The 15,441-nt window shown below is 29.0% G+C and overlaps 3 protein-coding genes across 3 annotated transcripts; 1 reads left to right on the forward strand and 2 right to left on the reverse strand.

Annotated features, from left to right (window-relative positions):
• Positions 1–4,062: 4,062 nt before the first annotated feature.
• Positions 4,063–4,879, reverse strand: LOC101492657 (uncharacterized). Its single transcript, XM_004500840.4, has one exon. The coding sequence runs from the start codon at positions 4,704–4,706 to the stop codon at positions 4,380–4,382; it is 327 nt and encodes a 108-aa protein (XP_004500897.1). The 5' UTR covers positions 4,707–4,879; the 3' UTR covers positions 4,063–4,379.
• Positions 4,880–7,597: 2,718 nt separating this feature from the next.
• Positions 7,598–10,342, forward strand: LOC101491681 (uncharacterized). Its single transcript, XM_004500837.4, has 2 exons — positions 7,598–7,861; positions 9,647–10,342. The coding sequence occupies exons 1-2, from the start codon at positions 7,746–7,748 to the stop codon at positions 9,852–9,854; spliced, it is 324 nt and encodes a 107-aa protein (XP_004500894.1). The 5' UTR covers positions 7,598–7,745; the 3' UTR covers positions 9,855–10,342.
• LOC101491992 (lysine histidine transporter-like 8) lies at positions 10,123–14,665 on the reverse strand. The gene is made up of 5 exons (XM_004500838.4): positions 14,213–14,665; positions 13,356–13,489; positions 11,500–11,927; positions 11,205–11,336; positions 10,123–11,096 (listed from the first exon to the last, which is right to left on the reverse strand). Exons 1-5 carry the CDS (start codon positions 14,560–14,562, stop codon positions 10,611–10,613), a joined length of 1,530 nt encoding a protein of 509 aa, XP_004500895.1. The 5' UTR covers positions 14,563–14,665; the 3' UTR covers positions 10,123–10,610.
• Between the last annotated feature and the right edge of the window lie 776 nt (positions 14,666–15,441).

A 15,441-nucleotide genomic window follows, 5' to 3' on the forward strand; every position in this document is an offset into this window, starting at 1 on the left:
GACTAAATGTAAAGAGGAACACAGCGGGTACTTCTTTTTTAAGGAAAGGAAGACAGCGAGTTGAAATCCACGCTTCCACATTTATATTTGTAATCTTTTTACTATTAAAAATAATACAATCCATAATTTTTAAGTTATTTAATTCTACCAAATTAATCATTTTTTAAGTTTTCTTTTTCAACAGGCGGTCCTTTAAGTCGTAAAATATGTACATTGTCACCCTTGTCTCTTAAAAAGTGTGTGGTCATTTTTCTACAGAGGTAACAAATTCAAATAATCTATTAAGGTTATCATCATCAATTTTCAAAACCTTGATTTTCGTCAAATAAAAAAAAATCCCAATATAAAAATTTTAGATTCGTTTTTAATCAAATTTCTTTATCTTTATCTATCTCAATTTGAAATTACAAAATTTGAAATTACACCACAAAGTCAGCTTTCTTTCTCGGTGCAAAAAAGGAGGAAAATTGTCTTTCCATTCCTCTTTATATCTGCTATACTCTACTAGTGGGGTAGATCGAGAACAAAATTGTCCTATCGGGCCGAATTAAACATCATGCCTTTACAATGTCAGTTCGAACATGAATAAACTTATAAACCTTAAATATAGAACTTTGTTGAATCAAAGGTTTGAAGAAGATAAAAAAAGAGATTGAAGAACCCTAATTTATTTATCTAAGTTTGAGGTTTTTATTTTTAATAAAAATCATTTAAACATTTAATTATTGAAAAACAAATTTAGCTAAAATCCTTTTTAAATTTGTCACAGCGCGTCATAACAATCACCTTTGAATTTCTATTTTTAATTAAGTTAAATAGAAATTCAAAGAGTAATTTGGTACATTGTGCACGTTTTCAAATTTAAAGGTCCGATCTGTTTGAAAAAAACTTAAACAAGAACCGTATATTGGATTTTTCCAAACAAATATCACTAAAATACATGATTGATAATAAATACTTTTGTTCACTATAAGTTGTTGATAATAAGGGCGCATTTATTACTGATTAAGAAAGAAGCGATTTTAATATTAAAAGATTTTATTTTCAATTTGTATGTTGAAGTGTTTATCTTAAATTATTACCATAAAGCTACAATTTATGCTAGTAAAAACAAATAGCAAGAGAAAACATATAAAAACAAATACGTATAGAATCAAAAAGAAAAAAAAAAGTAATAAACAAATAATTAAAAGCACAATCCATTCATGACGTATACATATGCATCGTATTTTATGCATCATATATATGCCTATATTTGTTGATATGCATAAAAAACCAATAATAATAAAAGGAAAATGCTAATAGTGCCCTAAGGGCATTGTTAAAAAGACTAAAATAATAAGTTTTTATTGAAAGTAAGGACATTGTTTAAAAGACTAAAATAATAAGTTTTTACTGAAAGTTGTTATTCGGTGCATTTGAAAATTGAAATATGGAAAGAATATAACCTTAAAGTGAGATGTCCAGCAATGATCTGGCAAAGGAAGGGAAAATAAACTAAAATTCAAGCTGGAAGAGGTAGGGCAACACAATGAAATGTTTAAATTATAGATATTTTTGTAAGAGAAGCTACTCAAAACTAAATTTTAAAAACCGAACTAACCAGTTCATCGATTGAACTGAAAAACAACTAGTTCATCAATTGGTTCAATGCCATTTAAGTACAAATATTAGGGACAAGTTGGGGTGACAACTATTATAGAAAATATGGTTATGTCATTCGTGATATGGGTGTGTGTGGAGATTAGCCACATAAGCAGGAGTAAGATGAGTAAACAAGTAGAGAATAGCCTAATAGTCACAGATTAAGAAATTTACAAGTAAATGATCTGATGTAAACTTAATATGTGACATAAAATTGTAGACATGGATTAATCCATGCAGTCAAGCTCGGCCAATAAAAAAACACCCAATTGTTGTGGTACATATTAACATAGTAAGAACATAAAAATATTACAATAGACAAGAAGTTACACAAGAATAAATTAGATTAGAAATACAAAAATATTAGGGAAGAAGCTGGCGTGATCGTCATTAAGCTGGGGTATGTACTGAGCATAACCGCACCAGCACTTGATAGAAATAGTCTAACCTAGAAAAAACTATAACCAACTTATTAAGAGAAATTTAGACGTAAATAGTCTATTTGTGAACTTCATACATGGCATAATATTGTAGAGTTGATTAATCCGTTGATTAATCCACATAACCAACTTCACACAGTAAAAGAACATAAATGTTTTACTAACTGATTACTAATTAGTATTTTGATTTTTAATTCCTTAGTGATACTCTAAGAAGGCCATTTCAAAAAATGGAAATTGAAATAAGATCTAAACCTGGACAATAACAAGTCATTAGTTGGTTATTAAGGAATGGCAAACCTTTTCAAAATCCACTGATGTTGGTTACATAGCTATAACCTAAAACAGTAATACCGTATAGCCAATGCCAAATAATTTCTTATAGAGTATAAATAACTTTTTTTTTCCTTATAACAGAGTATTTCAGTTTTGGTCCATACAAATTATGTCAGATTTTGTCCCTAAATTTCTTAGTACTTGTTGTCGATCCTGACCATGCAGCACCATAGACTCACACAGACGGATATGTCATTTTTCACCCATCAGCAAAACTCTCCCCTCTCCCTCTTTCCTTACCATTCCCGCCACTATCGTTCTCAATTACATTTTCAATATGGATGGTCCACAACATTAAGCCTCTGGCGAAAGGTTTTCAATTTAATACGATAAACAAAAGCATGGAACTGAAACCTCAATTCAAAAGTTGCCGCATGACCTATAAAATTTTATAACTTGACAGTTGACACAAATAAAAACTATGCAAAAATAAAAACTTCAATGACCAACGATAAAAAGTACCAAAAGAGAGGAATTGCTATGACCCACATAAGGGGGTTGAATAGCATTGGGTTTCTTAGCCCTACTGGTGTGAGCACAGGCTGATGCTGCAGAAATTTTTCTGTTCACCTCGGTGGTCATCGGAGACGAGAAAAAGACAGATCTAAGAGATGGAGGAGAGGAAGATCAGATACTATTATGAAAATTTTAGCCGAAATTGTAACTTGAAAAAGCTAATAGTACAGTCATGTTTTGGTTTAGTGGTAAAATACGGGAAAACGAGGGGAAGCGCGCAAGGTTGGATGAAGGACCAATTGATGCTTAAAACTTTCATAATCGAAGGAGTTGAGGCGGGCAAGTGATAAATAATTCATGTTAAGAATGGAAGTGTTTGGAGATTTTGAGGATCAAATTTTAGAATCTTATTCAATGATAGAAAGTTAAAAAGAAGAAATGTAACAACTAATTTATGGTTTAGTTGTTGGTCTTGGGAAGTCAAGCGTGAAGATTTGAAATGATCATTTTAGTAACTGGATGGACGAAGAAAGGAGAGAGTGGTTGTCTATGTGTAAATAAAATCTCAGTTGATGTGCGAGTGTGTGGTGCCACGTGAATGTAACCATGGTGAGGTAGACTTCTGTGAGCCATATCATCACTAATCAGGAGAACAATTATGGGACACTAGCCCACAAGAAGATTTTAAGGACCAAAACACTAATACCTCTATAGGGACTAAATGATTATTTAAGTCTTCCTCAAAATTTTCTTTTGTTGAGTATTGCACAGATATTTAAAAGTCTTCCTTATACTAACAAGGGTGAATATGAGGTGAAGTGAGGTGCCATGCGTGCAACTGTGTGAGTAAATTTGCTAATGGAAAAGGGGGCATTTATCATGCCAAACAAATAAACAATTGGCAAAGGGAGAAGATCAACCGGACCAAATCAAAGAGTGCATATTTATTTAAGGTTTTGGCCAATTCGGCTTGCAGAGGAAGAATAGCTACCAGAAAACACTTGAACTCTGATGTACATTTGATTCAAGTAATTGTGGCTTTTACCTATGTACAGATCCATAATGTTTCCAATTACCACTCAGAGTTAATCGAGTTCACATGTGTGGATGTGGATTTGGTCATTAGGGATTCAAACTTGGATATATGCCAAATGTTCAAACCATGTTGCCATGGCACAAAATATAATAAACCGGGTAAACAATACAATGATTACATAAGGAAGAAACTTATAGTGCAGTTGATGCGCAATGGAATCAACGTTGATTCGACACCAGAATTTTAGAGAAATTTAGCAGCACCAACAAGGTCACTTATTACAAATGTAAGAAGATTCAAATTTCTAAATGTAAAAAGTCCTCTAGGACTATTATTTTCATTATCAGAGAACAATTAAAGAGGTGAAATCGAACAGCACGCACAATGGACTAGGGTTTACAATATTTTCTTGATAGATTTATAAACACGAAAACAAGTAACAGAGAAAAACTCACGGAGGAGATGGATCAATGTTGTTCATTGAAGATACTACGAAGGCGAGAAGCTAAGATTCCAGTAGAATCTTGAGAAGCTTCATGAAGCAATGCGCGTTTAATGTTTTTCATACGGTCGGTGAGTGAACCGTGTTCTTCCCTTAGAGCATGTGTATCTTCTTCAAGTCCATGGATTTTGTACTTTTGTCCCAAGGATCTCATGCTTAAGAGAAGAATTCCAGTCATAGCGAAAAATTGAATGAAGCTGTCCTTTCGTTTCATCGCGTGCGCCAAAAACCCTAACTTCTTCTTCGCATCGCCGGCACCGGCGGCGGTAGATCGAGTTGAGGAGGAAGACATGGACAATTAACAACCACGTAACTCGGGCTATAGAGTATAGTCGCACCACCCCAATCAATGCCTTCTTCTTCTTCCACTGGTTGAGATTCAACGCCACAGCTCGATTGAATAGCGTTTGATTACGTTGTTATGGTTGAATAAACCCTTAAATTTGTGCCGGCGTGTGGGGTGTGAAAACAGACTAGGGGTCCAAAAATTAATAGTACCATATAATAATAATAATAATAATAATCATAATAATAATCATAATAATAATCATAATAATAATCATAATAATAATCATAATAATAATCATAATAATAATCATAATAATAATCATAATAATAATCATAATAATAATCATAATAATAATCATAATAATAATCATAATAATAATCATAATAATAATCATAATAATAATCATAATAATAATCATAATAATAATCATAATAATAATCATAATAATAATCATAATAATAATCATAATAATAATCATAATAATAATCATAATAATAATCATAATAATAATCATAATAATAATCATAATAATAATCATAATAATAATCATAATAATAATCATAATAATAATCATAATAATAATCATAATAATAATCATAATAATAATCATAATAATAATCATAATAATAATCATAATAATAATCATAATAATAATCATAATAATAATCATAATAATAATCATAATAATAATCATAATAATAATCATAATAATAATCATAATAATAATCATAATAATAATCATAATAATAATCATAATAATAATCATAATAATAATCATAATAATAATCATAATAATAATCATAATAATAATCATAATAATAATCATAATAATAATCATAATAATAATCATAATAATAATCATAATAATAATCATAATAATAATCATAATAATAATCATAATAATAATCATAATAATAATCATAATAATAATCATAATAATAATCATAATAATAATCATAATAATAATCATAATAATAATCATAATAATAATCATAATAATAATCATAATAATAATCATAATAATAATCATAATAATAATCATAATAATAATCATAATAATAATCATAATAATAATCATAATAATAATCATAATAATAATCATAATAATAATCATAATAATAATCATAATAATAATCATAATAATAATCATAATAATAATCATAATAATAATCATAATAATAATCATAATAATAATCATAATAATAATCATAATAATAATCATAATAATAATCATAATAATAATCATAATAATAATCATAATAATAATCATAATAATAATCATAATAATAATCATAATAATAATCATAATAATAATCATAATAATAATCATAATAATAATCATAATAATAATCATAATAATAATCATAATAATAATCATAATAATAATCATAATAATAATCATAATAATAATCATAATAATAATCATAATAATAATCATAATAATAATCATAATAATAATCATAATAATAATCATAATAATAATCATAATAATAATAATAATAATAATAATAATAATAATCATAATAATAATCATAATAATAATAATAACAATAATAATAATAATAATAATAATAACAATTTTTTTTCGCATGTTTTTTTTAATTAATTAATTATTTAAACATTAAAGTATTACTTCCAATTATGTTTCTATAATTTTTTTCAAACATATAATTATTATTAAATTTATCCTTTTATTTATTTAATTTTTTTGTTCATAATTATGTGGATGAATTTCTCATAAAATAATTTTTTTTTATATGAGATTATACGATTACTATCATAAACTCACATACACTGCAAGGTTCCGAGTTCGAACCCGATACATTGTTAAATCTAACAATATAAGTATTTATTAGTCATGTTAAAACTTAAGGACTCCCACTACACGGTGAATCACGTTTACATTTCGTGTCAATAGCCCTTTGAATAAAATTATCTTCGATGAAGGCGTCCACATTGTGAGAAACAAAAATAAAACGTATATTATGTAATCAAACTTTACCATCTTTGTAGTTTTGTAATGTCTCCCGACTCTTATCAATAATAGTTTAATTTTGTAGGAACACAATTTGTTTTAAATAAATTGATTACGTAAAATTGTTATTTTTTGCTAAAAATGATGAAAGTAAAATGATTTGCGTTTGAATACAATTATGTAAAATGAGTTGAGTGATAAGTAAAAGGTTAAAAATCATTTATAGAAGCACAAATTACAAATTCCAACTTAAGTCACAATTGATTATAGAGACAAAATCAATTTTACTCAAAAACAACTAAATATATCAAAATTATTTTTAAATGTGTGTTTGGTTCTATGATAAAAACAATGATTTCAAATGAGTTAATTGTGTAAAATTTGATTTGAGTTAAAGGTAAGTTGAATATAAACTATTTTAAGTTTTGATATATCAAATTAAAAATGAATTGAACAATAAATTTAAGTGTAAAAATTACGTTTGAATTCAAAACTTAAAACTAGATAACAACTAATCATGTCAAAATTAATTTTATGCCTCAAACATCGATTTTAAATCCTCCAAAAATAAATCTAAACATACATCTATTTAAAATTGATTGTAACTTGTAAGAATTGTAAGAAGTGATTAATGTTAGAAAATTATTTTAAATTGAAATAACTACTTCTTTAGCAACTTATTTTAGATCCATACAAATTAAAAATCACAAGAGAAAATATATATATTTTATTTTATTTTATAAATAATTTTGTTTATATTGCACTAAATTCAATTTTAGTTATAAATTTTATTTTAAAAAAATTCAAAACAAATGTGTTTTAAATAAGAATTCTAATTGGGCTTTAAAATGATTGAATTTTGATTGATTGGGCTTGTAATTGTATAAGCCTGCACAAGTTGAAACCAAAACAGATTGATTGATTGGTTCTTCTGTAACTAACCAAATTCGTTTCTGGCTCTGAAAAAGTCGCCATAGTCGACGTTTTCATTTTAGGGAGAGAAAATCAGAGTTTGTTCTGCTTTGAGAGAGAGAGAGAGAGGAGAGATAGGAGAGAGAGAAGGTACCATGATAACGCGATCGAATCTAGCGGAACAGCTGCGGGATTATCAGATTCGATCCAAGCATGATTGGGCCTCTGTCTCCTTCTTCTCCTCTACTTCTTCCAATATCACCACTTCCAGGTACGTCAAACCAAACTATTCAATTTCTTTTCATTTTTATTATTATTGCAAAATTATTATTTTCCCTGTTTTATTTCTATCAAAGCACCATTTTTTATTTTATTTTATAATTTTCAGTTTACTGTTTGTTTCTCGCAATAATTGCACACGAGTGTGACATGATTCCAGTTTTCATAACTTGTTTGAATCAACAATTCGGCTAGATGGTCTAATTTTCATTTTCATTTTGAAGTTGCAATATTTTATTCTTCCTCTGGATTTTTCTTAAGATGGAATTTGTCGTTAATATTATATGATTATGAATTTATTATGTAGAAAAAGTGTTATAAATAATAAAAAAATTGTGCATACCATTGGACACATCGATTCGTGTGTCGTGTTGGTTGTGCTTAATCTTAAGGTTTTGGATATAGCGGTATAGGTGTTCTCCAAATTAAGGTAGGATTTTGTTCGAACATTAAGCCTGACATTACAGAAAACCGATAAATAAAGGCACACAAGAATATAACTATTGATCATAGAATTCGGCCAATCGTGCCCATGTCTTGAACAAATGCCCACTTATCAGCAAATATAAGCTATGCTCGGTAGTTTTCTTAACCAGGATTTAGGATAGTTAGCGAATATAGAAGGGAAACATGGGTTTTGATTCATATTATTTCATAGTCTTAGAAAAAGGGCTTATATAATATATAATGTTTTGTTGGCCATAATCTTGAAATTTGCGGATGTGAAAATTTGCTTCAATTCTAAGATTCATTGGTTACAAAAATACCTAACGGCATAGTTAGTAGTTACTTTGGGGTAATGTGATCTCTAAGATTGGTATGTTATTGAATTTTATCTCGACCAGTGTATATAGTCAGTGCTTTTCTATATTCTAGCACAATTGTTTCGAATGAGACTATGAGAGGTGTGTCAAACAAAAAGTTTCCTTGGAATAGCTAATCAGCAACAATGATTATTCAATCTGGATTTCTTTCTCCCAAGCACTTTTGATCTCAGATCTCTTGCTGCTTTGAAAAATGATTTGCTTTTTAAGGGAGCTCTATAATATTTCAGACTTCTTACTGATGAATCTTTTTTATTCAATTGACGGGATGCGTATTTGCTAGTTATTGTTTTACCGAGCCTTTGAACCATCTTATAATCATCAATCTTTACATTTTTTGTTGAACTCCAAAAAGAAAAAGGAATTGCAATTTGCAAGCTAACACAGAACAATGTTTACCTATTTAAATAAAAAACTTGGTGTAAGGAGGGTGAAGGAGTATTGACTGATTACTGGTGTTGACTCCACCTTATTTAGCACTTTCTTGGTGATGTTAAAGGTTCTAAGTTCCAACCGATTTGTGTTTTGACAATTGAGTTGTTTGTCAGTGATTGTGCAATTGGAGAAACTTGAAATCGAATGATGATATTTTTATTAGATGGAGCTGGATAATGGTGTTTTCTTGGCTTTTTCTTTTGGGGCAAGATTCTTGGCTTAAATTTAATAGAAAACTAACGCGTATTTAGCAATTTCAGTTCAAATAAAAGCATATGTGTTTATTTTTAAATAAAATAGAAAAAGAGAGATCAAATGTGTTGTTTTCTTGGATTGATTACTTTGTATTGCAGTTGTTTAGGACAATTGACTTCAGGCCCTATGTTTCTTATAAAATACTTGTGGTGTGGAGTCTTTATTGTTATATATATTACTTGTTGTTTGTTTATTACTGCTTTTTGTACAACATGATATAATGGACATTGATGTTTTCTTGTTTACTCTTTGTTATGGTGCAGGGTGGATGTGGTGGTCTTTGTAATATGGGAACTTGTGATTTTAGCTTTCTTGGTTTTCTCAGTTGTTTCTTTGTACTTTAAGCACATCCGGCTTGCTTTCGTATTAGTCTGCATCACAGTGCTATTGCTTTTATGCATGAAAATTACAAAGCAAGTAAGACTAGCAAGGAAAAAGAAACGAAGGATGCTCCTTCCATTATCAATGTAAAGTGGTTTCAAGTACTGATCTTTGGCCTATTTCCTTTTCTCACACCACCTTTTTATTGGAATAGGGTCTCGGCCATTCATGACCATTTTCCGTTGGTCGAGCTTCTCATTCATCACTGAGTTGTGTAACTTCTGATTCCGCCTATAGCAAGGCGACTAAAGAATATAAATGATACTTTTACTTCTAAACAAGCTAATCCAGTTGGTTCATGTTGATCCTTATTGGAGGTGGTGTAGCTTAGTTGTGCTAGGATCTTGTCACGTATATCTATATATTTTGCATTTCTTTTGCTGTTTATGTTTATGTATACGTAGTACAACTGATGCAAATTACTATGAAGTTTTTGACCCTGTTGATAGAGCGACAAACTTATATGTTAAAGTTCAAATATATCAGGCGAATTCTTGTGTAAAGACAACATATATGCAAGTAGTTTTAGCTGTGTGATATTATGCAGAAGGTGCTTAATTTTTGGCACATTCCTCATATTAACTTTGTTCTATTTCCACACATTGAACACAAAGTTGTCTTATGATTCACTAATGAGATGGGCAATTGGAATAGAGTGGTGAAGCATTCTATGATCTATCAATTTCATCTCTAAAGGTCAATGGCTCACTAGTAACATCCCATGTGTGTGCTGCTTAAGCAAATGCTAGAAAATCAACTTCTGGGGTATGATTTTTATTTTGGTTACAAGAGAGAAAATTAAATCTTACAGGGTAGTATTGAGAATAGTATAAATTGATGTTACTACTATGGATTGAAGAAGTGGATCTGAATGCCCAGTGCTACTATTCCCCAAATGGCTCCTGTCACAACCAGTACACTTAGAATCATCCCAATTACCCCGAGCGTCCAGTTCAGGTACCAAGTTGTGCTATGCTTTTTCGGTTTCTTGATCTGTATCCACATGAAACAGGGATAAGCTAATGTTATTGGTAGAGCAACGCCTCCAATGAGGCCAGCCAAACTTGGCAAGAATGGTAACGCTATGGCGATAAATAATGTGAGGCACCCGAAGAGACCTCTGAAGACTATCCGTAGCCACCTCGGGCAAGGTCTGTTTCTTGTACTGGTGTATCTGAATTCTAGATTGTCAAATATTGGCATTGCATAAATTTGGAACGAACTGAGGCTGTTGATGACAACCAGTAAGCTTGTCAAAGCGATGATTAACTTTGATGTATCATGTTCATGGTATTTGTGCAAAGCACTCAACATTCCTCCGTTGGAAGGTATCTGGCATCAAATTGTACCAACCAATCTATTATTGATTAGATTCTATGATTAATTGTTGTTAGGTTAATAATAGCTGAAAGGGCACTCTACTAAGTACACGACACTTACCAAATTCCCATAGGCCCAATAGCCTCCAATGGCTATGGGGAACAAACAAAAGGCAATGACTAGATAAGCAAACTTAACACCTTTCCACATGGCCAAACGTGATGGATTCTTAGAATCGGAACATATGGTCCCCTGCAACAAAAAACACAAACTTGTAATTGTTAAATCAAAAATCAAAATAATATAGTTTTTGTCAAAATTACAATACTATACTTTGGTTTGGTTGTGTCAAATTCACCGGCAATCCAAATATGTACTGAATGAACGAGTTCATATCATATATTTTTTACATTACCTGAATTTCTAGCACAAGGTTGTGACCTCTAAAAGCTAAGGCAATGATACCAAGTGCATTCAACACGCTAAAAATCCTTGTGGCTTGTGATTGTCCCATTGATGGCTCATAGGATATATTAGCAAGCCTACCTTGGAATACGGAAACAATCCATATCATAGAACAATAACTAACAGCTGTGATAGCTCCTATAAGAGAAACACCTGCGATTGAATTTAGGTTTGGAAGCTGAGCAAGCAAAATGGCAGCCACAGTAAATACTAAATACCACTCTATGGTTTTGAGTTGGTATAAGCTGGATGCTTCTCCACACATAATCTGAAATAATATCTTCATTGTGCCACCTCCAATCATAATCAATGTCACACATGTCCCACCAGATAAATACTGGACGGGGAAGAGTACCAGTAATTTTCCTAGCTTTTCTCCTGCAATCATGGTGATCAATAGACAGGAAATTTTAAATTAATTTTGCTTCTACTTTTCTCTGTTTATTATGTTATCGAAGTTACTATTTGGACCAACCTTGCACAACATATATAAATAAAATATAATGGTGGACTTACACTTTATTAAGGTAAGTTGAAAAATAAAGTGATTTATAGTCAAGCACAAATGCTAGATTAGAGGGAGACAAATATTAGTAAATATTTTATTATTAAAAAATAATTCACAGACTCATGTGTAAAGTCATTCAACTGCATATTGTAGCTTTTCTAAAAGTAGTTGAAATAAGTCCACCTTTTACTCAAACAAAAAAATCCACTTTAAAATTTGCTAAGTTTTCACAAGTATGTTCGTTAAAATTAATTATAAAAAAATCAATGAATGAGGTTTTTCAACTTTAATTTGGTGTTTTCTGGCTAGGAACATATGCACGTAATAGTGTGATGTAAGGTTGACTTATTTTAACCACATAAACACCGGTCATTTTTTCACAACACATGTCCATTTTTCCTTCAGAAAACTATCTTAAACTTAGAAAATTTATAGGCCCACCCACGCATAAGACACAACCATTTTGGACACACTAAGCACACATACACTCTTGAAAAGAAAAATATAGAAAGAAAAAATATTAAATAATGTTATTTTTAAAATGATTAATGAGTATGTACTTCTGTGTGTATGTGTTCAAATGATGTGTTTAAATGCTTGTGATCAAGTAAATATTTTTCGTAATCCAGTTTGCACGTGGAAAAAATTGTTTATATTTTTTTTAAAGGAAAAAATTAACCAATCATTTCAAAAGTTAATGTAATATTTAATTTTAACATTTTTTTTATAATTTAATTTGTTATCTTACATCATCATGCAATATACACACTGATTGAGTAGCGTTGTTATATGATTGTTTTTTAGTTTTCAGTACACAAATCAAATTAGTAACTTGTTTGTTTGTTATATATATATATATATTTTTTACAAAATTATGTTAAGTTTTGTTTTTGAAAGGTACAGAATTAAATTAACGTATTACCATTAAAAATAGTGAATTGCGAGTTTTATAAGTTTGTATGTGTGTGTGTGTGTGTAAAAAGGATTTAATTGCACCATGCAGTATCAACAATTATAAATGCTTATAAAACATATTTAATGTGATACTGTATATTTTAAAAATAAAAATGAATGTATCTGTTCGTATGAAAACAAATTTAATATAGTTATTTTATATATGAAGTTACCTTCACTTTGTCAAAAAGAAGAAGTTACCTATTAAATAAATTTAATATTAAAAAGAGAGACTATGTATGAGAAGATGTTGTTATATATGTAAACTCTAGTTACCATTTTAAGAATCTTGTTTATACTAAAAGCTGCAAAAAAATGCACAACTAAACTAAGCGATTTCTTACCAAATGCTTCCATAGCAAGTTGGAGGTATCTGCTATGACGTGGCCCTGAATCCGATTCATGAAGCTGAATCAGTAACCATAACGTGTATAGCTGCCATATGAAAGCTACACATAGACATAATATCCCCCAAGTCCTGCACAAATAAAACCAACACAATAACAACTTTTACTAATAATATAATGTTCATATTCTATTCTCTATCACTAAAATATGTTTAGTGAAAACATAAAATCCTCTCTAAATTCATCACTAAAAATTAATAAATAATAAAATTAGAGGGAAATTTTTTTTTTCTAACTCAAATATTTTTTATTTGAATTTCTTACTATATTTGTGTCACACAGTTATAGATCTAGTTGTTTAATATTAATTAATCGACCATATAATTTAAATTATTTGATTTTAAATTAATATTTAAGATTAATTATCTCGTGTAATTGCGTGATAATTTTATTGCAAGAAATTCAAGTTTAATATATTTTAAAAAATTATTTCTTCTAAAATAAAAAATTAGTAAAAATAAGTAAATATACGAGTAATATTAAATTACTGGTGATTGATTTTATATATATATATATATATATATATATATATATATAATATAATATAATATAAATTATTAACTTGATCGTCAATTATTATTGATATTATTCATTTTAATTTCTAAAATGAATTTGTGACTTTAAAGAACAAGTTGTATTTTCAAATAGAATGATCCTAAAATATAAATAAAAACTAATATATTTAGTCTAAATTTTAGAGAAAAAGATTAGTTTTGGTTTTAACTCATTGATTATAGGATATATGGAGTATATAAAATATTATTAATTATATGGTATAGTATTCTCACACTCACCAGCCAAGACTAGTAAAGGCCAAGGGAAGAACAAGTGCTTGAAATCCAATTCCAGAATTAAGCACATGAAACGCAGCATAATAAGCGTTTCCCTTCCTACATGCAGTGATTGGAAGCCAATCATCTTGTGGGTCAAACTTGGTGAAGTGACCAACTTCTTCAATAATGTTTTCAATGGCTTTCTTCATGGGGCTAGCTAAAGGAGTATTCATAAAACGAGAACCAAACGGGCTTTTGGGAAAGCTCATTAAATTAGGAGAATGTATCTGATTATTAATTTGAAGTGGAGGAGTTGAAATTGAAACTTCCGGTGAACTCTGTTTTTTCACTATTTCCATTACTTCTTCCATTATGCTATTTTCACTTTGTGTCTCACTCTTATATGAAGTTAAATTCACGACTTAGAGTTTCATGTTAATACTTAGCATCCTTGGTTATATATAGTATAGCATAAAGAGGACGTGAGTGTGATCATATAAGGTTATTTTTTATTCCATTAATATAATATTAACGATCATGTGGATTATAATATTATTGGTTGTTGCTTAACTTGCTTGTATAGTGTTTATCTTTGACCATTCACACTTCAATTGGACTGGCGGCTGACTTTTATGAGAAACAAGTTTGGACATCCTTAACCGTTTGATCAATATTAGAGATTTATATTTAAAATTATGAACTAAAAATTAAATCTGGATTAAGATGATCATATGATTATCAATATCTTTCATTGCACGAATACAAAAATATCCTCACCACAATAAATTTAATTTCAATAAGTCTAATAACTCTAGTCACAACTATTGAATTTAAAAAAAAAAAAAACTTTTAATTTGGTTCTAATAAGTAGTTCATCGATTTAGTATTTTGATTGCTTTAAAAAGCAGGGTAAAAGATTATAATTTAAAGACAAAAGTTAAAAATATGAATTATTAAAATATAATAAATAGTTCATCAATTTAATCTTTCGATTGCTTTAAAAGTAGGATAAATGATTATAATTTAAATATTAAATTGACGGATTAATAATAATTTAAAAACTATTTATTATATTTAATGATTGAGAGATTAAATTGGAGAATGAATAATAACCAAATTGATGTGTTAGTTTAACGGTATAAAATAATTTTATATTGTGATTCATAAAAATTAGTATAAAATAATTTTACACTGTGATTCATAAAAATGATCTTTCTCTCGCTATTTCCGGTGAGTGACGTAATGCAACT

The sequence above is a fragment of the Cicer arietinum genome, chromosome 5, assembly GCF_000331145.2.
Source record: "Cicer arietinum cultivar CDC Frontier isolate Library 1 chromosome 5, Cicar.CDCFrontier_v2.0, whole genome shotgun sequence".
Classification (NCBI taxonomy): Eukaryota; Viridiplantae; Streptophyta; class Magnoliopsida; order Fabales; family Fabaceae; genus Cicer; species Cicer arietinum.

Coding starts and splice junctions, on each gene's coding strand:
- LOC101492657 (XM_004500840.4), bottom strand. CDS start 4,706: ATGTCTTCCTCCTCAACTCGATCTACCGCCGCCGGTGCCGGCGATGCG.
- LOC101491681 (XM_004500837.4), top strand. CDS start 7,746: ATGATAACGCGATCGAATCTAGCGGAACAGCTGCGGGATTATCAGATT. Junction 7,862..9,646: donor TCCAATATCACCACTTCCAG/GTACGTCAAACC, acceptor GTTATGGTGCAG/GGTGGATGTGGTGGTCTTTG.
- LOC101491992 (XM_004500838.4), bottom strand. CDS start 14,562: ATGGAAGAAGTAATGGAAATAGTGAAAAAACAGAGTTCACCGGAAGTT. Junction 11,928..13,355: donor ACTTGCTATGGAAGCATTTG/GTAAGAAATCGC, acceptor CCATGATTGCAG/GAGAAAAGCTAGGAAAATTA. Junction 11,097..11,204: donor ATTGGGCCTATGGGAATTTG/GTAAGTGTCGTG, acceptor ATTTGATGCCAG/ATACCTTCCAACGGAGGAAT.